This window comes from Salvelinus namaycush, chromosome 13 (assembly GCF_016432855.1).
Source record: "Salvelinus namaycush isolate Seneca chromosome 13, SaNama_1.0, whole genome shotgun sequence".
NCBI classification, from domain to species: domain Eukaryota; kingdom Metazoa; phylum Chordata; class Actinopteri; order Salmoniformes; family Salmonidae; genus Salvelinus; species Salvelinus namaycush.
This window is the reverse complement of record NC_052319.1, coordinates 37,350,156-37,372,541: the sequence shown is the minus strand read 5'-3', so window position 1 is coordinate 37,372,541 and position 22,386 is coordinate 37,350,156. Positions and strand designations below refer to the sequence as shown.

The window sequence follows — 22,386 nt, the reverse complement described above, 5'->3', positions numbered from 1 at the left end:
AGGGGTTGGGGGGACGACACACTGGGAGACCAGGCAGGGGTTGGGGGGACGACACACTGGGAGACCAGGCAGGGGTTGGGGGGACGACACACTGGGAGACCAGGCAGGGGTTGGGGGGACGACACACTGGGAGACCAGGCAGGGGTTGGGGGGACGACACACTGGGAGACCAGGCAGGGGTTGGGGGGACGACACACTGGGAGACAAGGCAGGGGTTGGGGGGACGACACACTGGGAGACAAGGCAGGGGTTGGGGGGACGACACACTGGGAGACCAGGCAGGGGTTGGGGGGACGACACACTGGGAGACCAGGCAGGGGTTGGGGGGACGACACACTGGGAGACAAGGCAGGGGTTGGGGGGACGACACACTGGGAGACAAGGCAGGGGTTGGGGGGACGACACACTGGGAGACAAGGCAGGGGTTGGGGGGACGACACACTGGGAGACAAGGCAGGGGTTGGGGGGACGACACACTGGGAGACCAGGCAGGGGTTGGGGGGACGACACACTGGGAGACCAGGCAGGGGTTGGGGGGACGACACACTGGGAGACCAGGCAGGGGTTGGGGGGACGACACACTGGGAGACCAGGCAGGGGTTGGGGGGACGACACACTGGGAGACCAGGCAGGGGTTGGGGGGACGACACACTGGGAGACCAGGCAGGGGTTGGGGGGACGACACACTGGGAGACAAGGCAGGGGTTGGGGGGACGACACACTGGGAGACAAGGCAGGGGTTGGGGGGACGACACACTGGGAGACAAGGCAGGGGTTGGGGGGACGACACACTGGGAGACCAGGCAGGGGTTGGGGGGACGACACACTGGGAGACCAGGCAGGGGTTGGGGGGACGACACACTGGGAGACCAGGCAGGGGTTGGGGGGACGACACACTGGGAGACCAGGCAGGGGTTGGGGGGACGACACACTGGGAGACCAGGCAGGGGTTGGGGGGACGACACACTGGGAGACCAGGCAGGGGTTGGGGGGACGACACACTGGGAGACCAGGCAGGGGTTGGGGGGACGACACACTGGGAGACCAGGCAGGGGTTGGGGGGACGACACACTGGGAGACCAGGCAGGGGTTGGGGGGACGACACACTGGGAGACAAGGCAGGGGTTGGGGGGACGACACACTGGGAGACAAGGCAGGGGTTGGGGGGACGACACACTGGGAGACAAGGCAGGGGTTGGGGGGACGACACACTGGGAGACAAGGCAGGGGTTGGGGGGACGACACACTGGGAGACAAGGCAGGGGTTGGGGGGACGACACACTGGGAGACCAGGCAGGGGTTGGGGGGACGACACACTGGGAGACCAGGCAGGGGTTGGGGGGACGACACACTGGGAGACCAGGCAGGGGTTGGGGGGACGACACACTGGGAGACCAGGCAGGGGTTGGGGGGACGACACACTGGGAGACCAGGCAGGGGTTGGGGGGACGACACACTGGGAGACCAGGCAGGGGTTGGGGGGACGACACACTGGGAGACCAGGCAGGGGTTGGGGGGACGACACACTGGGAGACCAGGCAGGGGTTGGGGGGACGACACACTGGGAGACCAGGCAGGGGTTGGGGGGACGACACACTGGGAGACAAGGCAGGGGTTGGGGGGACGACACACTGGGAGACAAGGCAGGGGTTGGGGGGACGACACACTGGGAGACAAGGCAGGGGTTGGGGGGACGACACACTGGGAGACAAGGCAGGGGTTGGGGGGACGACACACTGGGAGACAAGGCAGGGGTTGGGGGGACGACACACTGGGAGACAAGGCAGGGGTTGGGGGGACGACACACTGGGAGACAAGGCAGGGGTTGGGGGGACGACACACTGGGAGACAAGGCAGGGGTTGGGGGGACGACACACTGGGAGACAAGGCAGGGGTTGGGGGGACGACACACTGGGAGACCAGGCAGGGGTTGGGGGGACGAGACACTGGGAGACCAGGCAGGGGTTGGGGGGACGACACACTGGGAGACCAGGCAGGGGTTGGGGGGACGACACACTGGGAGACCAGGCAGGGGTTGGGGGGACGACACACTGGGAGACCAGGCAGGGGTTGGGGGGACGACACACTGGGAGACCAGGCAGGGGTTGGGGGGACGACACACTGGGAGACCAGGCAGGGGTTGGGGGGACGACACACTGGGAGACCAGGCAGGGGTTGGGGGGACGACACACTGGGAGACCAGGCAGGGGTTGGGGGGACGACACACTGGGAGACCAGGCAGGGGTTGGGGGGACGACACACTGGGAGACCAGGCAGGGGTTGGGGGGACGACACACTGGGAGACCAGGCAGGGGTTGGGGGGACGACACACTGGGAGACCAGGCAGGGGTTGGGGGGACGACACACTGGGAGACCAGGCAGGGGTTGGGGGGACGACACACTGGGAGACCAGGCAGGGGTTGGGGGGACGACACACTGGGAGACAAGGCAGGGGTTGGGGGGACGACACACTGGGAGACAAGGCAGGGGTTGGGGGGACGACACACTGGGAGACCAGGCAGGGGTTGGGGGGACGACACACTGGGAGACAAGGCAGGGGTTGGGGGGACAACACACTGGGAGACAAGGCAGGGGTTGGGGGGACAACACACTGGGAGACAAGGCAGGGGTTGGGGGGACAACACACTGGGAGACAAGGCAGGGGTTGGGGGGACAACACACTGGGAGACAAGGCAGGGGTTGGGGGGACAACACACTGGGAGACAAGGCAGGGGTTGGGGGGACAACACACTGGGAGACAAGGCAGGAGTTGGGGGGGAACACACTGGGAGACAAGGCAGGGGTTGGGGGGGGAACACACTGGGAGACAAGGCAGGGGTTGGGGGGGGGGCACTAAATTGAGGCTTCAGGCTGCACTCTGGGCCCAGCTGGGGAGTAAACACGTAAGATAGAGGACAAAACAAACACATACAGGTAACTGCCAGAATAAAGGAAACACCAACAGTCTTAATAGGGCACCACGAGCCAGAACAGCTTCAAACTAATGTTCACAATCACATGCATGTACATACAAGATTGCACACACATGCACAGACACTACATACACAGTAATTCTCTCAAACCCACATACAGTAAACACACCGAAGTGACACACAGACACTCCCTCCATCACAACTGCTAGTGTGTTTGTCACAACTCCCATCTCCTCATTAAACCAGGCATTCAGCACCACCGACATGCTCTAGCTCAGCTAACCGAGTCCCCTCAAAAAGCTGAAAATAGTACATTCGAGCTGGGGAGGAAAGTGGAGCAGACAGCCTGGTGCGTGGCTCTGCTGTGGTACTGACAGGCAGGCAGTGGATCAAAGGTGCCTCTACACCTACCCGTCTCCTCTCCCTGCCTCCATCTCCTGCACAACGAAGACAGCAAGCTCTCTCCTGTCTCCTCCATGTTGATTATTTACCTGTTGTAACCCATGTTGAGCGCTAGCTAGGGCCAACTAAGAGTTGTTCTGATGCTTTCAGTTGTCACACCTAGGGAGATGGGTGACTGACATACAGATGACTAATGGCTCCGGGGGTTGGATGCTGTGCAGACAGACCCCATCAGGGCAGCTCTTACTGTACAAACCAATTACATCTTAAATAAAAGTCACCAAACATACTTTAGTTGTTCTGTTAGTTATGCAGTAAGTACAATTACATTCCACTGCAAACACATTCCCAATGTTGTAATTTGTTTAGTCACAACACAGGGAAAAGTGACAACTATGTGTCAGTGTTTGAGTTGCAGTGTAGAGCCAGGTCACAGCTCTGTAGATGACAGATAACTCAGAAAGTTATTGGGTTCACACAGAGTGGCACTAAACTTTCCTCCTGCTTTGTTGTGTGAGAAAGAAATGGGTGGGGAGAGATGGAGGGAGGAGGCTCCCTTGGCAGCTGTTACTAACACACAGAAGACCAGACATCACAGGACAGAACTCACAGAAAAGAGGGGGAGAGAGTGAGAAAGAGAGCGAGAGAGAAAAAGCGAAACAGAAAAAGAGGGCAAAAAAGAGGGCGAGATCGAGGAAAAAAAGAGTGAGAGAAAGACAGAAGGGGATGAAAAATGCAAACAAGACAGGAATATTGAACAGACCATAATGTTTAAAAGAAGAGTCAAGGTCCATGTACAACAAGCCACTGAGGAGTGGCTTCCGTCTGGCCACTTTACCATAAAGGACTGATTTGTGAAGTACTGCAGAGATGGTTGTCCTTCTGAAGGTTCTCCAATGTCCAGAGGAAATCTGTGACCAAGGCCCTTCTAGCCTGATTGGTCAATTTGGCTGGGTGGCCAGCTGTAATTATTTTTTTATTTAACTAGGCAAGTCAGTTAAGAACAAATTCTTATTTACAATGACGGCCTACCCTGGACAAACCCTGACGACGCTGGGCCAATTGTGCGCCGCCCTATGGGACTCCCAGTCACGGCCAGATGTGATGCAGCCTGGATTCGAACCAGGTACTGCAGTGACGCCTCTTGCACTGGGATGCAGTGTCTTAGACCACTGCACCACTCGAGCCCAAGAGAGTCTTGGTGGTTCAAAACTTCAATTTAACTTGTTTGGGATAGGGGGCAGCATTTTCACGTTTGGATGAAAAGCGTGCCCAGAGTAAACTGCCTGCTACTCAGTCCCAGTTGCTAATATATGCATATTATCAGTATATTTGGATAGAAAACACTCTGAAGTTTCTAAAACTGTTTGAATGATGTCTGTGAGTATAACAGAACTCATATGGCAGGAAAACCTGATAAATCCAACCAGGAAGTGGGAAATCTGAGGTTTGTAGTTTTTCAACTCTTGGCCTATCGAATACACAGTGTCTATGGGGTCATATTGCACTTCCTAAGGCTTACACTAGATGTCAACAGTCTTTGAACCTTGTTTGATGCTTCTCCTGTGAAGTGGGGGCGAATGAGAGGGGATTGAGTAAGGTCTCTCCCAGAGAGCCACGAGCTGACCATGCGCGTTCATGTGAGAGTTAGCTTGAGTTCCATTGCATTTCTGAAGACAAAGGAATTCTCAGATTGGAACATTATTGAAGATTTATGTTAAAAACATCCTAAAGATTGATTCTATACTTCATTTGACATGTTTCTACGGACTGTAACGGAACTTTGACTTTTCGTCTGCTCCTAGTGATCGCACGTCATGAATTTGGAATACTGGGCTAAACGTGCTAACAAAAAGGAGGTGTTTGGACAAATCATTAACTTTATCGAACAAATCAAACATTTATTGTGGAACTGGGATTCCTGGGAGTGCATTCTGATGAAGATCAAAGGTAAGTGAATATTTATAATGCTATTCTGACTTCTGTTGACTCCAAAACATGGCGGATATCTTTATGGCTTATTTGGGCTCTGAGCGCTGTACTCAGATTATAGCATGATGTGCTTTTTCCGTAAAGTTTTTTTGAAATCTGACACAGCGGTTGCATTAAGGAGAAGTATATCTTTAATTCTGTGAATAACACTTGTATCTTTTATCAATGTTTATTATGAGTATTTCTGTAAATTGATGTGGCTCTGTGCAAATTCACAGGATGTTTTGGAGGCAAAGCCAAATGAAAACTGAGGTTTTTGGATATAAATATGAACTTGATCGAACAAAACATACATGTATTGTGTAACATGTTGTCCCGGGAGTGTCATCTGATGAAGAATATCAAAGGTTAGTGATTAATTTGATCTCTATTTCTGCTTTTTGTGACTCCTCTCTTTGGTTGGAAAATCGCTGTATGCTTTCTGTGACTAGTTGCTGACCTAACATAATGATATGTTCTGTTTTCGCCGAAAAGCCTTTTTGAAATTGGACACTGTGGTTGGATTAACGAGAATTTTATCTTTAAAATGGTGTCTAATACTTGTATGTTTGAGAAATTTTAATTATGAGATTTCTGTTGATTGAATTTGGCGCCCTGCAATTTCATTGGCTGTTAGCGGAACCCCCGGTCCTGGACAGGTTAAGAATGATGGAGGCCACTGTTCTTGGGGACTTTCAATGCTACAGAAATGTTTTGGTTCCCTTCCCCAGATCTGTACCCTGACACAATCCTGGACAATTCCATCGACCACATGGCTTGGTTTTTGCTCTGACATGCACTGTCAACTGTGGGACCTTATATAGACAGGTCCCACAGTTGACAGATCATGTCCAATCAATTGAATTTACCCCAGGTGGACTTCAATCAAGTTGTAGAAAGATCTCAAGGATGATCAATGGAAACAGGATGCACCAGATCTCAATTTCGAGTCTCATAGCAAAGGGTCTGAATACTTATGTAAATAAGGTATTTCTGTATTATATTTTTTCGCTTTGTCATTATGGGTATTGTGTGTAGATTGCTGAGGATTTGTTTTTTGTTTGTTTTTTAAAACCATTTTAGAAATAGGCTGTAACGTAATACAAATTTGAAAAAGGGGTCTGAATACTTTCCAAGGGCACTGTATGCTAATCTGAAAACATATCCTTTGGTTGTGTTTATGAAGAGCTTTGGGTAACACTAGAATACGCAAAAATATCCTTTGGTTGTGTTTATGAAGAGCTTGGGTAACACTAGAATACGCAAAAATATCTCTCAGAGGAACACAACAGCATTTTCATTATTTATGTTACAGTACGCAATGTTATTTATGTTACTCTTCAATTTGAGAGTTATAAGTGGTTTGGAAACATCCGAATCTGCTCTGTGATACTATATAGAACACGTATATACCAAAACGTCTTACCTGCATGTGACTCTGGAGCAGTATTTGGAAAAGTCATTTATTGGCGCTCCAGGAAAATGTTCTCTTAAAAACTGCCTATAAACACAAATTATGTTTGTGATATCAAAATGCTAACACGTGTGTTAAATACTTATTTAGGAAAAGTCAAGAACGGAGGGGGGGGGCATGACATTAACAATTGCAGAGATATTTCTCTTCTAGATTCATATGCATTCAAAGTGTAAATTAACTTTGAAAAATGTATATATTTTTTAAAGTTACACTTCTCAAAAGGCACTGAATGGGTGGAACAAGTCATTAGTGTGTGTTGCCCCACTTGTTGTGACAACATGAAACCTCTCCTCCTGGGCCTACTTCAAGCCATCCCGTGGAGAGACTGAGCTGTCGACTGCCTCAGGGTAGAGAGCAGAGATATGCCGAGGGCAGCAGACACAAAGTCCCCCGAGACCCACACAGCCCAGCTCAGCTGAAACACACACACTCTCCATCTCCCTCATTTCCACTTCAAGGCTCTGGTCTGCTGGTTGGCAGCAGAACAGTCTCTATTCCCTCCTCCCACACTCCATCTTTCTCTCCCCCCATCCTTATTCATTCAGCACTGGAGCCTGACCCATGACAACCCTACCTCAGCATGTCTTAATAACAACCCAGAGCGACGCAGAGGTTGGCATATCAACAGGGTGGGTAGGATTAGGGCTGTGGCAGTCACAAAATTTAGTCAGCCGGTGATTGTCAAGCAAATAACGGTCAGTCTCACGATAATTGATGGTTAATCAACAAACACATTTAGCATCTCCTGGCTTCCACTAATCACCTACAAGCCACTGATGCAGAACTTTGGAACATCTACATTTAAAAATGTCTAATAAATCCATTAAATATAGCCTACAACTTCGCAATAAATCCATTATTTATTAGGGACAGGTCTAAAGAAGCATGACATGAAGAAAATGTAGTCTATTTCAGAAGAACAGAACAGAATACTCTGAGTTGTCCTTATGTTAGGTTCTGATCTGGTTATGCTAAATGGCTGGGCTACACTAGTTCATTTAGCAGACAAGATTTGCTTAGAATTCCGTGGCATTATTTTATAGTATGAAGAATACAATTGAACAATGCTGAATAAAAGAAAGGACATTTTCTCCAAACGATTTGAGAGAGTGCGACCATGCGGCAATTTTTTGTTGAGGTTAACAAAGAAATAGGTACTCCTATATGCTTAATTTAGAGTTATTCATGTAACTTTAGTTGTTCTGCAAATTTTGCGCTATGTTTTGTTTTTAATACATTGTAAGGCGGCATGACGCGACTAACGATTTGAAAAAAAGTTGCTTGAAAGGCATGAGCTCTGCTTTGTTTTTTTGCGGAGGATGTACACACTTCATTAGTCTCTCATTCACAATTTGACAAGCACTTGATAATGCCGCGGATTTCACGGCGGAATCCCCTTTGTATGGCCGTAATGCACCCTAAGCACGAATGTTCCATTAGCAAAAAACACCATTATCAAGTGACCGCAAATGCGATTGTGCATGTAATGTATTTATTATAAAAGGTGCATTTTTATGGTGAAAATGATCTTCCCCAAACTTGAAACTCACGTGCTGCTTATGTATGCCAGTTAGGCTATATTGTCACCCATCAGACAATTCTTGATTTAAGCTTGTCTTTACATATACTAAATAATGTGTGCAATTTGTTTTGATTTAGGACGGATCATTATCATGCACCTGTCTCCAAACAGGGGCAGAGATAAAAATACAGGTCATCTATGCACTTAAATAGCGAATGGAGGAGCTTTTCCTGTGGTTCATTTTAATGCCAGCCTGGTAGGCTATATTCCTGTTGTAAAGAGAAGCAATGTGCTTAATATTAAGAAAGTTGAGAAATAAATATAGTAGGCCTAGTCTATAGACAGCTGATGGGATCCTCTTTTCAACAGAGGCCATCACTGTTTTCTCACGCAATTGCATAGCCTATAGAAATGTTGCGCAACATGAGCTCATGAAGTGTTTGATTAGATTTTTGATTACATTTGCATTGATGTCAGTGATTAGAGGGACAATAGAGTGCTGAGATCAGGCAGTTAGGAAGTTTGGTAGGCTACTAATGACCATCAGCAGCATCAGAGCTTGGAGAAGCCTAATTACCGTGACTAAACGGTCAAGTGGAATTTGACTGTCTTATGACTCATGACTGTCGGTGTGGCGGTAATACGGTCATCGCAACAGCCCTAGGTAAGAGACTTAAACTGTAATACGTTACAGTTACTAATTACCTGTCAATTGAAAATCAGTAGGGCTGACTCCAATTAGTCGACTGGTCAATTGTTTAGGCGATAGGCTGTTGGTCGACCGAGATTTGCGTAACAAATATAGAGTACCAGTCAGAAGTTTGGACACACCTACTCATTCAAGGGTTTTTCTTTATTTTTACTATTTTCTACATTGTAGAATAATAGTGAAGACTTCGAAACTATGAAATAACACATATGGAATCCTGTTGTAACCCAAAAAAGTGTTAAAATCAAAATATATATTTAATATTTGAGATTCATCTAAGTAGCCATCCTTTGCCTTTGACTGCTTTGCATACTCTTGGCATTCTCTCAACCAGCTTCATGAGGTAGGTAAATATATTTTTTTATGGCACAGGAGACATGTCTGATTGGCGCCCATCTCAGGACACTAATCCATTGCGGTGGCTAAAACGCACAACGCACGTCTCTCTCCAGAATGTGCTCTCTCCTGCCAATTTGTGAACAGTCAACTTCATTGTGTGAATTATTTGTATTTGATTGTTAGTGTCTGTCAATTCCCCATTACATATATCACCAGTAGTACATTTACCATTAATTCCTATAATTTGTAATCTATAATGTTTGTTAGATTACAGTCATTTCTGTTAATGCATTCAATATATAATTATTCCAGTCTAAAGTCCCCGTTGTTGGAGTGGACACGCTGTTTGCAGAGCACACAACATATGCTTGAGAGAAACAAGTTTTGATTCATTTCATTCCTTTTAGGAGTTTTTCCAATTTATGTATGGTCTTTTGTTTGGAGCGCTTCTGTCAATGTTGAGTAAGGACACGCACCGGATTATACGTAGAAGTAGGCCGATAGGCTACCTGTCCTGCATGCAAATGTAGGCATATAAATGTGCCCATTTGGGGATCAGATAGTGTTTCTGATTGGCTTAACGCAGCACTACTAATGAGCAGTGGAGCATCTCAAAGTAACCTCAGACAGCAAGCAAACGAAGTCTGTTTTTACATCCATTGAGAATGACAACAGTTCCTCAATGTATTTGAAACATCTTTCCAGCTCTCTCCCTTTCAGTAACCTCTCAGCGTGAAAGAGAAACATGTCATGTTCTGATCCAGTGGAAACGTCAGAAAACAGGCCTACCTGATGACCTCTTATCCCTTGCGCAAATAGCCTACAGCTGTGTCTGTCCCGAGCTCACTAGCTCAGGAAACTGACGGCTCAGAATATTTTATACAATGTTTCAAATTCATTGCGGACAGGCCATGCGTAACCAATATGATATTTATTTTTATCAGGGTATTTTCTACCTGTAGGCCGCAATGTTTTAATTTGTTGGCTTTATGTAGGCTATTTTTACATAGTTGGCAATGTCAATAGAAGTGAAGTTACTTTTTAGGTTTGTATCCTTATCATTTAGATAGATTTTTGATTAACCACATGACAATGATTGAGATAGGAAGACAAATTAAATGAAACTCTTCCACAGAAATGTGCTTATGAAAACCATAAATGCCACGCAGATTGGTAGAAATGTTAAGATAAACCAGCATTCCAGGTGAGAAAGGTTGCTGACTCCTCATGCAGCCTATAACCGGCAACTTCAGGAGAGTGAAGGCAGAATCTGTGAAAGCCAGTAGGAGCAGGTTTGTTTTTGCTGCTGTGAAGGCACACTGGTATTTCACCCAATAGATATTGGAATTTAACAAATTTGTTTTCAAATTATTCTTTGTGGGTCTCTCGCTCTCACTGTTCAACTATTGTCTTTCCGAGTTAACTACTAACCACACTTTATGCACTGCAGTGCTTGCTAGCTGTAGCTTTTCTTTCAGTACTAGATTCATTCTCTGATCCTTTGATTGAGTGGACAACATGTCAGTTCATGTTGCAAGAGCTCTGATAGGTTGGAGGACGTCCTCCGGAAGTTGTCATAATTACTGTGTAAGTCTATGGAAGGGGGTGAGAACCATGAGCCTCTTAGGTTTTGTATTGAAGTCAATGTACCCAGAGAAGGACGGAAGCTAGCTGTCTTCCGACCACACCATGGTGCTGAGGCTACTGTAGACCATTGCAAAAAAAAAAACTTTTAATCAATAATTTGGTGACGTGAATATATTTAGTATAGTTATCTAAAAATGATAACTTTGTTTCACAATTTATATGAAATTCACCGAGGATGGCCCTCTTCCTCCTGAGGAGCCTCCACTGCCATGCAGTATCGCCTGTAGGCTAAACCACTGCTGTCGTCTTTACTGCCAAGCGTTTATTCAAGTTGTATGTATGATCTTTGGATGCCGACAGCAGTCACACCATTGGAAGACATAGCTTGAACTGTAGCCTACAAATAAATAAATATATATACATATTCATTCCTGTGATCTATTATTGATCAAACGCATTACTGTGTCATCATGTAGTGGTCTCTGACTTGTGGTCAGACTCGCTCAGGCAGAACAAACTTAGAAACTTGCGCCTTTTTCAATGCTGATTGATTTGAATGTCATTGAGAAAAGAGAAAGGTGTCAAAGTTTATTGTAAACATCCTTTATGAATATTAAAGTAATCCTAGAAGTAATCTGTTTTTCCCGAATGAATTGTAATCTGATAATATTTTGTAACCGATTACTCCAACCCTGCCAATGCACAGGGCAACCGGAAGGAGTCATGGGGAGTCAGTAGTTTTTATACTAAATACACAAGTGTGTTGAGGTAGTGGATGTGTTCCCTTTCATAATCATAGTTTCCATATTGTTAACCTGTTTGGGCTGCAGGGGCAGTATTGAGTAGCCGGATAAAAGGTGCCCATTTCAAACGGCCTCGTACTCAATTCTTGCTCGTACAATATGCATATTATTATTACTATTGGATAGAAAACACTCTCTAGTTTCTAAAACCGTTTGAATTATATCTGTGAGTAAAACAGAACTCCTTTTGCAGCAAACTACCTGACAGGAAGTGGAAAATCTGAAATCGATGCTCTGTTCTAGGGCCTCCCTATTAATGTCCTTGATATTTATTAGTATAGATGCACTTCATACGTCTTCCACTAGATGTCGACAGGCAGTGAGAGAAGAAATGGAGTGTATAACTTGATCTGGGGTCGAATAAAAGCTCTCGGCATGACGTGTCACCAGTTTCCTGTTTTCTGGAGAGCGCGTGAAGGGACCTGGTTTTGCCTTCTGATAAGCTGTCGTTATGGACGACTAATATCTCCGGCTTTGATTTTATTTGATACATGTGACAATATCATCGTAAAGTATGTTTTTTCAATATAGTTTTATTAGATTATTGAAATTTATTCGGGACGTTAGGCGTGTTGCGTTGTGTGCCTTTGTTCAGGAAGGAGAGCTTCGCGCTACTTTGCTAGCTTTCCGTGCTAATTGACTGGAGAAGAGGACATTCTAAATCCAAACAACGATTGTTCCCGACAAAGGACCCCTTGTACAACATTCTGATGAAAGATCATCAAAAGTAGGACCCAATTTATGATGCTATTTCATATATCTGTCGAACATGTGAAATAGTCGTTTGCGCCCAGATTTTGGGTACTCTCTCGCTATACCTAAGCTGGATGTCGTAATGAAGTTATTTTTAGAATTCTAACACGGCGATTGCATTAAGAACTAGTGTATCTATCATTTCCTATACAACATGTATTTTTTAGTAACGTTTATGTATAGTTAATTGGTCAGAATAGTTGAGTGCCATAAAAATATCCGCACATTCTGGGAAAAAGATGCTACGTTAGCACAATGTATAACCACTGATTTCAGCTCTAAATATGCACATTTTCGAACAAAACATAAGTGTATGTATAACCTGATGTTATAGGACTGTCATCTGATGAAGCTTATCAAGGTTAGTCAAAAATTATATATCTTTTGCTGGTTTATTCGCTATCGCTAACGTGCCTATTGCTATCGCTAACGCGCCTTGATGAATGAATGCGGTAGTGTGGTAGGCTATTGTAGTAAGCTAATATAATGCTATATTGTGTTTTCGCTGTAAAACACTTTTAAAAAAAAGATGTTTGTCTTTAATTTGCTATACACCATCGATTTTTCAGAAATGTTTTATGATGAGTATTTAGGTATTTGACGTTGGTGTCTGTAATTACTCTGGCTGCTTCGGTCCTATTTGTGACGGTAGCTGCAATGTAAAACTGATTTATACCTCAAATATGCACATTTTTCGAACAAAACATAGATTTATTGTATAACATGTTATAAGACTGTCATCTGATGAAGTTGGTTCTTGGTTAGTTAGGTTGGCTTTGTGCATGCTACCTGTGCTGTGAAAAATGTCTGTCCTTTTTTGTATTTGGTGGTGAGCTAACATAAATATATATGTGGTGTTTTCGCTGTAAACCATTTAAAAAAATCGGACATGTTGGCTGGATTCACAAGATGTTTATCTTTCATATGCTGTATTGGACTTGTTAATGTGTGAAAGTTAAATATTTCTAAAAAATATATTTTGAATTTCGCGCCCTGCACTTGAAGTGGCTGTTGTCATATTGTGCCCGGCTTCGGGCTTGCAGCCCAAAGAAGTTAAGAGGTTTAAATTGAAAAAGTTCTTTATATATATATATATATATATATATATATTTACACACACACACACACAGTTGAAGTCAGAAGTTAACATACACCTTAGCCAAATACATTTAAACTCAGTTTGTCACAATTCCTGACATTTAATCCTGGTAAAAAGTCCTTGTTTTAGATCAGTTAGGATCACCACCATTTTAAGAATGTGAAATGTCAAAATAATAGTAGAGAGAATTATTTATTTCAGCTTTTATTTCTTTCATCACATTCCCAGTGGGTCAGAAGTTTACATAGACTCAATTAGTATTTGGTAGCATTGCCTTCAAAATGTTTAACTTGGGTCAAAGGTTTCGGGTAGCCTTCCACAATAAGTTGGGTGAATTTTGGCCCATTCCTCCTGACAGAGCTGGTGTAACTGAGTAAGGTTTGTAGGCCTCCTTGCTCGCACATGCTTTTTCAATTCTGCCCACAAATTTTCTATAGGGTTGAGGTCAGGGCTTTGTAATGGCCACTCCAATACCTTGACTTTGTTGCCATTTTGCCATAACTTTGGAAGTATGCTTTGGGGCTTTGTCCATTTGGAAGACCCATTTGCAACCAAGCTTTAACTTCCTGACTGATGTCTTGAGATGTTGCTTCAATATATCCACATAATTTTCCTTCCTCATGATACCATCTATTTTGTGAAGTGCACCAGTCCCTCCTGCAGCAAAGCACCCCCACAACATGATGCTGCCACCCCTGTGCTTCACGGTTGGATTGGTGTTCTTCGGCTTGCAAGATCCCCCTTCTTCCTCCAAACATAACGATGGTCATTATGGCCAAACAGTTCTGTTTTTGTTTCATCAGACCAGAGGACATTCCTCCAAAAAGTACGATCTTTGTCCCCATGTGCAGTTGCAAACCGTAGTCTGGCTTTTTTTAAATGGTGGTTTTGTGTGTGATATATATATATAGATATACACACTGCTCAAAAAAATAAAGGGAACACTTAAACAACACAATGTAACTCCAAGTCAATCACACTTCTGTGAAATCAAACTGTCCACTTAGGAAGCAACACTGATTGACAATAAATGTCACATGCTGTTGTGCAAATGGAATAGACAAAAGGTGGAAATTATAGGCAATTAGCAAGACACCCCCAAAAAAGGAGTGATTCTGCAGGTGGTGACCACAGACCACTTCTCAGTTCCTATGCTTCCTGGCTGATGTTTTGGTCACTTTTGAATGCTGGCGGTGCTCTCACTCTAGTGGTAGCATGAGACGGAGTCTACAACCCACACAAGTGGCTCAGGTAGTGCAGTTCATCCAGGATGGCACATCAATGCGAGCTGTGGCAAAAAGGTTTGCTGTGTCTGTCAGCGTAGTGTCCAGAGCATGGAGGCGCTACCAGGAGACAGGCCAGTACATCAGGAGACGTGGAGGAGGCCGTAGGAGGGCAACAACCCAGCAGCAGGACCGCTACCTCCGCCTTTGTGCAAGGAGGTGCACTGCCAGCGCCCTGCAAAATGACCTCCAGCAGGCCACAAATGTGCATGTGGTCTCACAAGGGGTCTGAGGATCTCATCTCGGTACCTAATGGCAGTCAGGCTACCTCTGGCGAGCACATGGAGGGCTGTGCGGCCCCACAAAGAAATGCCACCCCACACCATGACTGACCCATCGCCAAACCGGTCATGCTGGAGGATGTTGCAGGCAGCAGAACGTTCTCCACGGCGTCTCCAGACTCTGTCACGTCTGTCACATGTGCTCAGTGTGAACCTGCTTTCATCTGTGAAGAGCACAGGGCGCCAGTGGCGAATTTGCCAATCTTGGTGTTCTCTGGCAAATGCCAAACGTCCTGCACGGTGTTGGGCTGTAAGCACAACCCCCACCTGTGGACGTCGGGCCCTCATACCACCCTCATGGAGTCTGTTTCTGACCGTTTGAGCAGACACATGCACATTTGTGGCCTGCTGGAGGTCATTTTGCAGGGCGCTGGCAGTGCACCTCCTTGCACAAAGGCGGAGGTAGCGGTCCTGCTGCTGGGTTGTTGCCCTCCTACGGCCTCCTCCACGTCTCCTGATGTACTGGCCTGTCTCCTGGTAGCGCCTCAATGCTCTGGACACTACGCTGACAGACACAGCAAACCTTTTTGCCACAGCTCGCATTGATGTGCCATCCTGGATTAACTGCACTACCTGAGCCACTTGTGTGGGTTGTAGACTCCGTCTCATGCTACCACTAGAGTGAGAGCACCGCCAGCATTCAAAAGTGACCAAAACATCAACCAGGAAGCATAGGAACTGAGAAGTGGTCTGTGGTCACCACCTGCAGAATCACTCCTTTTTTGGGGGTGTCTTGCTAATTGCCTATAATTTCCACCTTTTGTCTATTCCATTTGCACAACAGCATGTGAAATGTATTGTCAATCAGTGTTGCTTCCTAAGTGGACAGTTTGATTTCACAGAAGTGTGATTGACTTGGAGTTACATTGTGTTGTTTAAGTGTTCCCTTTATTTTTTTGAGCAGTGTATATATATATAATGTTTCCCTTCCCCATTGTAAGGTTGTGGCCTGTCATATTTCAAACATTGCTACAGTAAAAGCATAGTGCTATTAACACACAGTGCTACTGTATGCGCTCAGTACAAACATCCAGCGAGTTATGTTTTCACAAACATTATGGGCAGACATGCACGACGACAGTGTGTACTGTACACCCTAAATCTGTCAGAGAGTGAAGCCAATTGGAGAAAAATGGGTAAAAAGTAAAAAAAGAAAAGACAAGAAAAAAAGAGTGAGGGAGCCATTTTGGCTCAGTGTGGAGACATTTGCCCTTTATTGGCCTGCAGTAGCTGTCAATGGATGAGTGAGCATTGCCATTTTTGGGTCAGTGGAGAGATGGTTGCCCCTGCACAGCCATTTTGTGTCAATGCTACTGGGCTTCTCCCTTCAGGAAGAGCAACCCAGGACACAGCGAAACATGCAGTCCTGACTGGAAAAAGAGGAACCATAACTTAGTGCTGACTTTACTAGGCGGGCCAGGATGCATGTGCACACACACAAAATAAGACATTAGAAGTTACTGCCGAACCCTCACCGTCCAAACATTGATTTATGATGAAATACAAAATATTGAAATGCTAGGGGTTGAAGTAGAACCTGGCCATAATGTAAAATTCAATAACAGACGCGGATAGTTAGTCGTTTCTTGGTTTCACCACAGGCTGCAACACCATCAGGCTAGCACGTCAAGCCCTGATGGTTGGTGGGTGGGGAAGTGCATTGCTTTGTTAGAGACCTCACTCTGAAGCTGGTTTACTGGCCTGCAGACAGGACTTCAATGACTCAGCCACATCTCTTTAATGGGCATAGAGACATCCCTTTAATTATGGATACACTCACATTGGTGTCAGAATAACAGTGTGTAGGGGGATAGCAGAGAAGGTGAGAATGATTGTTGATGAGTGTTGGTTCAGTGCCTCTAGAATTCGTTTTCTTACTGCTAGAAATATTTTGAGATTCATGGCAAGAGAAAGAAGCAAGATCTGTGCACATCGTGAGCACTCCCCACGCACACACAGTCCTGACTCAGTGCTGGCGAGTACAAGTGACAGGCTGTGCAGTGTTGGCCCACAGTCTGATGGAGCCGTCCCTCGGGGCAGAGGGGAATAAGTGTGTCTGAAACAGACTACCCATCCCCTCGCATAGCCTCCTCCGCCCTCCCTCTCGCCACTATTTCTCCCTCTCTCTCCCCTTCTCTGTATGTCTGTGTGCGTCTCTCTCCATCTAAACTTCTCTCTCGCTCTCCCACCAGCAGAGAAGACGTACACTATATATGCACAAAAGTATGTAAACACCCCTTCAAAATGAGTGGATTCGTCTATTTCAGTCACACCCATTGGTGACCGGTATGAAATCGAGCACACAGCCATGCAATCTCCATAGACAAACATTGGCAGTAGAATGGCCTTACTGAAGAGCTCAGTGACTTTCAATGTGGCACCGTCATAGGATGCCAACTTTCAAACAAGTCAGTTCGTCAAATTTCTGCCCTGCTAGAGCTGCCCCGGTCAACTGTAAGTGCTGTTATTGTGACGTGGAAACGTCTAGGAGCAACAACGGGTCAGCCACTAAGTGGTAGGCCACACAAGCTCATAGAACGAGTGTTGAAGCGCGTAGCACGTAAAAATCGTCTGTCCTTGGATGCAACACTCACTACTGAGTTCCAAACTGCCTCTGGAAGCAACGTCAGCACAAGAACTCTTCATCTGGAGCTTCATGAAATGGGTTTCCAAGGCCGAGCAGCTGCACACAAGCCTAAGATCACCATGTGCAATGCCAAGCGTCAGCTGGAGTGGTGTAACGATCACCGCCATTGGACTCTGGAGCAGTGGAAACGCATTCTCTGGAGTGATGATTTGGTTGATGTCTGGAGAACACCTCCTGCCCCAATGCATAGTGCCAACTGTAAAGGGCTAGGCCCCTTAGTTCCAATGATGGGAAATCTTAACGCTACATTGCCATTCTGGACGATTCTGTGCTTCCAACTTTGTGGCAAAAGTTTGGAGAAGGCCCTTTCCGGTTTCAGCATGACAATTCCCCAGCACACAAAGCAAGCTCCATACAGAAATGGTTTGTTGAGATCTGTGTGGAAGAACTTGACCGGCCTGCACAGAGCCCTGACCTAAACTCCATCAAACACCTTTGGGAAGAATTGGAACGCCGACTGCGATCCAGGGTTAATCGCACAACATCGGTGCCCGACCTCACTAATGCTCGTGGCTGAATGGCAGCAAGTCCCGCAGCAATGTTCCAACATCTAGTGACAGCCTTCCGAGAAGCGTGGAGGCTAATACAGCAACAAAAGGGGGGGGGGGGACACGAACTCCATACTAATGCCCCTGTGTGCTCAACTCCCTATGTCTCTCTCTCTGGTGCACGCAAGAGTTCACAGTTCAGCAAAATATATATGAGTATATGAGAAAGTATAAAAAAGGGAGAAAGGGAGTAAGGAGATGGCGAGAGACAGAACATGCCAGTGTCTCTTCAGTCTCCACCAGCCCAGAGACAGGCTCACGTTTGATCATCCATGGATGTTTAGTAAACATCTTAGATAAGATTTAATCTTCCATAATCCTGTAGTGTGCGGAGCAGTTTTCATGACGTTACACGCATTATCCTGAACCCTTAACTCTAAACTAGGAATCTTTCTAACCGGAAACCTGTGAAGAGGAATGCTGACAAACCTGGGACAGGTGCTCGACCTTTACACTCACAGGTCACACGTGACTGAGTGCTTGTATAATTAATGTGAGGATAAACAGACTTCAAGCTGTGTCAACTCAGAGATGGCCAGCTGAACACTGTGAGGACATACAGACACCAAGCTGTGGCGACTCAGCGATGGCCAGCTGAACACTGTCCCTGAGATGCTGGTGGATAGCTGCTCTGTAAAGTAAGACAGAGGCTCACATCCAGCCCCAGTACCAGAGTGGGACACACATACAATTCAGGAGAAGGGTTAATAATGAGCTCATCCATTTCTAGCGGATGTGTAGAGGGGATTGACAAAATAGAGGAGGAGGAAGTCGAGGGAATGCTCCTCTTTTTTACTGCTGATAAACTACCACGCCTGCCACCGCCAACATACTGATAACCCTGCCGCCGCCACCGATAACCCTGCCGCCGCCACCACACCGATAACCCTGCCGCCGCTACCACACCGATAACCCTGCCGCCGCCAACACACTGAAACTGCCGCCGCCAACACACTGAAACTGCCGCCGCCAACACACTGAAACTGCCGCCGCCAACACACTGAAACTGCCGCCACCGATAACCCCGCCGCCACCGATAACCCTTCAGCTACCACCACCAACACACAGAAACTACCACCAACAACACACTGACAAACTACCACCACTGTCACCAACAGTTATCGGTTATCGGTGGCTGATAAACCCAGCCCCAACCCTCTTACCCAGTGTGTCTTTGAGGTTCTTGACCAGAGAGGCCTTCTTCACCAGGCTGTTCTTGCGCTCTACGTAGTTGGAGGGGACATAGCCGGTCTGGTTTGAGGCGTTCCTCACCCTCCACCACGTCTTGCTGTCGTCCAGCAGAGTAAGCCGATCATTCTTCCGGATGTCAAGTTCCTGGTCCTGCTGGGCCGTGTAGTCCCACTTGGCTACAACTGTCACCTCCTCCGTCATCTTTCATGGAGTCCCCCTGGAAAGAGAGAGAAGAGAGTAAGTTACACATCAACCTCAAATTAGACCTAAGACGAAGAGAGATTGTCTGCATGGTAGCCCCCCCCCAAAAAAAATATATGATTTAACAATTACGCAAATGAGGTAAATGTGTGAGAGGAAAAAAAAAAGCAGGAAAGCATCCTAATACATATAATCACACTATTGCAACCCTGCCTCCATTTTACACACCGTAATTATGCCATCAGATAACACTACTACACCATCCAACTATAAAATAAGATAGACGGTGCAACAGTGATGAACTAAAAACCACATATATCAAACCAGTCATAAGAGAACTCCTTATTGAAACCAAGCCAGTGTGGTTAGGCTTTCATTAAACTGTGGTTGACCTCTAACAGGAAGCACCTGATAATCTGGATCCTGAACCACCCGTCAGCCAGATCTGAGATCAGATGGCGGAAACATGGCAGATGTATGTGAAGCCAGTTAAAACACCAATGGGCCCAGGAGTTTTTCACATAAAAAGGAAAAAAATGTACTCCCTTCAGAGAGAAAGAGGGCAGAGATCTAACTCAGAGGCTGAGATTGGAGCTCACAGATACTGACTTACGGGATAATGCTTTTTATAAACTGGGTGGTTTGAGCCCTGAATGCTGATTGGCTGACAGCTGGATATACCACAGGTATGACAACATTTATTTTTACTGCTCTAATTACGTTGGTAACCAGTTTATAATAGCATTAAGGCACTTCGGGGGTTTGTGGGATATGGCCAATATACCAAGGGCTGTGTCCAGGCACTCCGTGTTGCATTGTGCATATGAACAGTCCTTAGCCATTGTATTTTGGCCATATACCACACCCCCTCGGGCCTTATTGGTTAATTAAACAGCTGACTGTCACTGAATGAAACTCCTGAAGTCAAGCAGTGAAACATCGATGGTGTTGCACCTTCAGTTTGGCCGTGCAACCCCGACAGTCTTTCTGACAGACTAGATGGTTTTAACAAGAGAGTGCTGGCTATACACACACACAGCCCAGCACATTAGTGTGAGAGAGAGGGAGTATGCATGCTCCAGTTCACCATGCAGGACAGGAATCAGGTGAACAGTCACACACTACTTTACAGCTGAACGTACATGGAAGGGTGTGCATGTATCCGTACATTCAGACATGTATTGTATGCGCGCCTGACTGCCTGCGTGTTGGGGAGTGTTTCTGTGTGTGTGACTGCCTGCCTGCGTGTTGGGGAGTATTTCTGTGTGTGTGACTGCCTGCCTGCGTGTTGGGGAGTGTTTCTGTGTGTGTGACTGCCTGCCTGCGTGTTGGGGAGTATTTCTGTGTGTGTGTGACTGCCTGCCTGCGTGTTGGGGAGTGTTTCTGTGTGTGTGACTGCCTGCCTGCGTGTTGGGGAGTATTTCTGTGTGTGTGTGACTGCCTGCCTGCGTGTTGGGGAGTGTTTCTGTGTGTGTGTGACTGCCTGCCTGCGTGTTGGGGAGTATTTGTGTGTGTGTGTGACTGCCTGCCTGCGTGTTGGGGAGTGTTTCTGTGTGTGTGTGACTGCCTGCCTGCGTGTTGGGGAGTGTTTCTGTGTGTGTGACTGCCTGCCTGCGTGTTGGGGAGTGTTTCTGTGTGTGTGTGACTGCCTGCCTGCGTGTTGGGGAGTATTTCTGTGTGTGTGTGACTGCCTGCCTGCGTGTTGGGGAGTGTTTCTGTGTGTGTGTGACTGCCTGCCTGCGTGTTGGGGAGTGTTTCTGTGTGTGACTGAGTGCATGAGGTGAACACCATATTAAATGTCTATATTTATGAACACACCACCATATTAAATGTCTATATTTATGAACTGAACACCATATTAAAATGTCTATATTTATGAACACCATATTAAAATGTCTATATTTATGAACACAACACCATATTAAATGTCTATATTTATGAACTGAACACCATATTAAATGTCTATATTTATGAACACAACACCATATTAAATGTCTATATTTATGAACTGAACACCATATTAAATGTCTATATTTATGAACACACCACCATATTAAATGTCTATATTTATGAACACACCACCATATTAAATGTCTATATTTATGAACACACCATATTAAATGACTATATTTATGAACACAACACCATATTAAAATGACTATATTTATGAGAGCCGGTCAGGTGTGCTCAGTCTATCAGTGTTGTTCCATCAAGCCTTCCCATAACAGCCTAATGAAATTCTCTGGTCCCACATGCCAGTGGAATGAAACATCCCAATTCAGCGTCTATGTGTAGAACGTTCCGCCGGAGCTCAACCACTGCTGCTGGGAAACAACCGTCAAATAAATAACGGAAGCGCCGCCTTGTAAACATGATACGGAGATGATCGCGAAGAGGAAGAGAAGTAATTCACACAATAACACTAATGTTCTACAATAGTCAACCTCGTCTCCAAATGTTATCATTTTTTAAAGTGAAATACTAAAACAGTCTACTTTTGATGCATTACAACTTGTAGACCTGGGCTCTCTCAACACCTCTTTGAATCCAAACCTGGAGGAGCAATAAACAAGTGCCTGACTCAATCAATCACAGTCTCCCTTCTGTTGAAGTCCTGACCTGCAGGTAAATAGTATAGTA

The 22,386-nt window shown here is 46.0% G+C and overlaps 1 protein-coding gene across 1 annotated transcript in view; it reads right to left on the bottom strand.

Moving 5' to 3' along the window:
• Positions 1-22,386, bottom strand: part of LOC120057990 (cytoplasmic protein NCK2-like) — a 56,995-nt gene that overhangs the window by 4,637 nt on the left and 29,972 nt on the right. The window contains exon 2 of the mRNA XM_039006475.1: positions 19,518-19,762. Within this exon, the coding sequence (XP_038862403.1) occupies positions 19,518-19,746 (229 nt within the window). The 5' untranslated portion in view covers positions 19,747-19,762. The remainder of the gene's footprint in view (positions 1-19,517; positions 19,763-22,386) is intronic.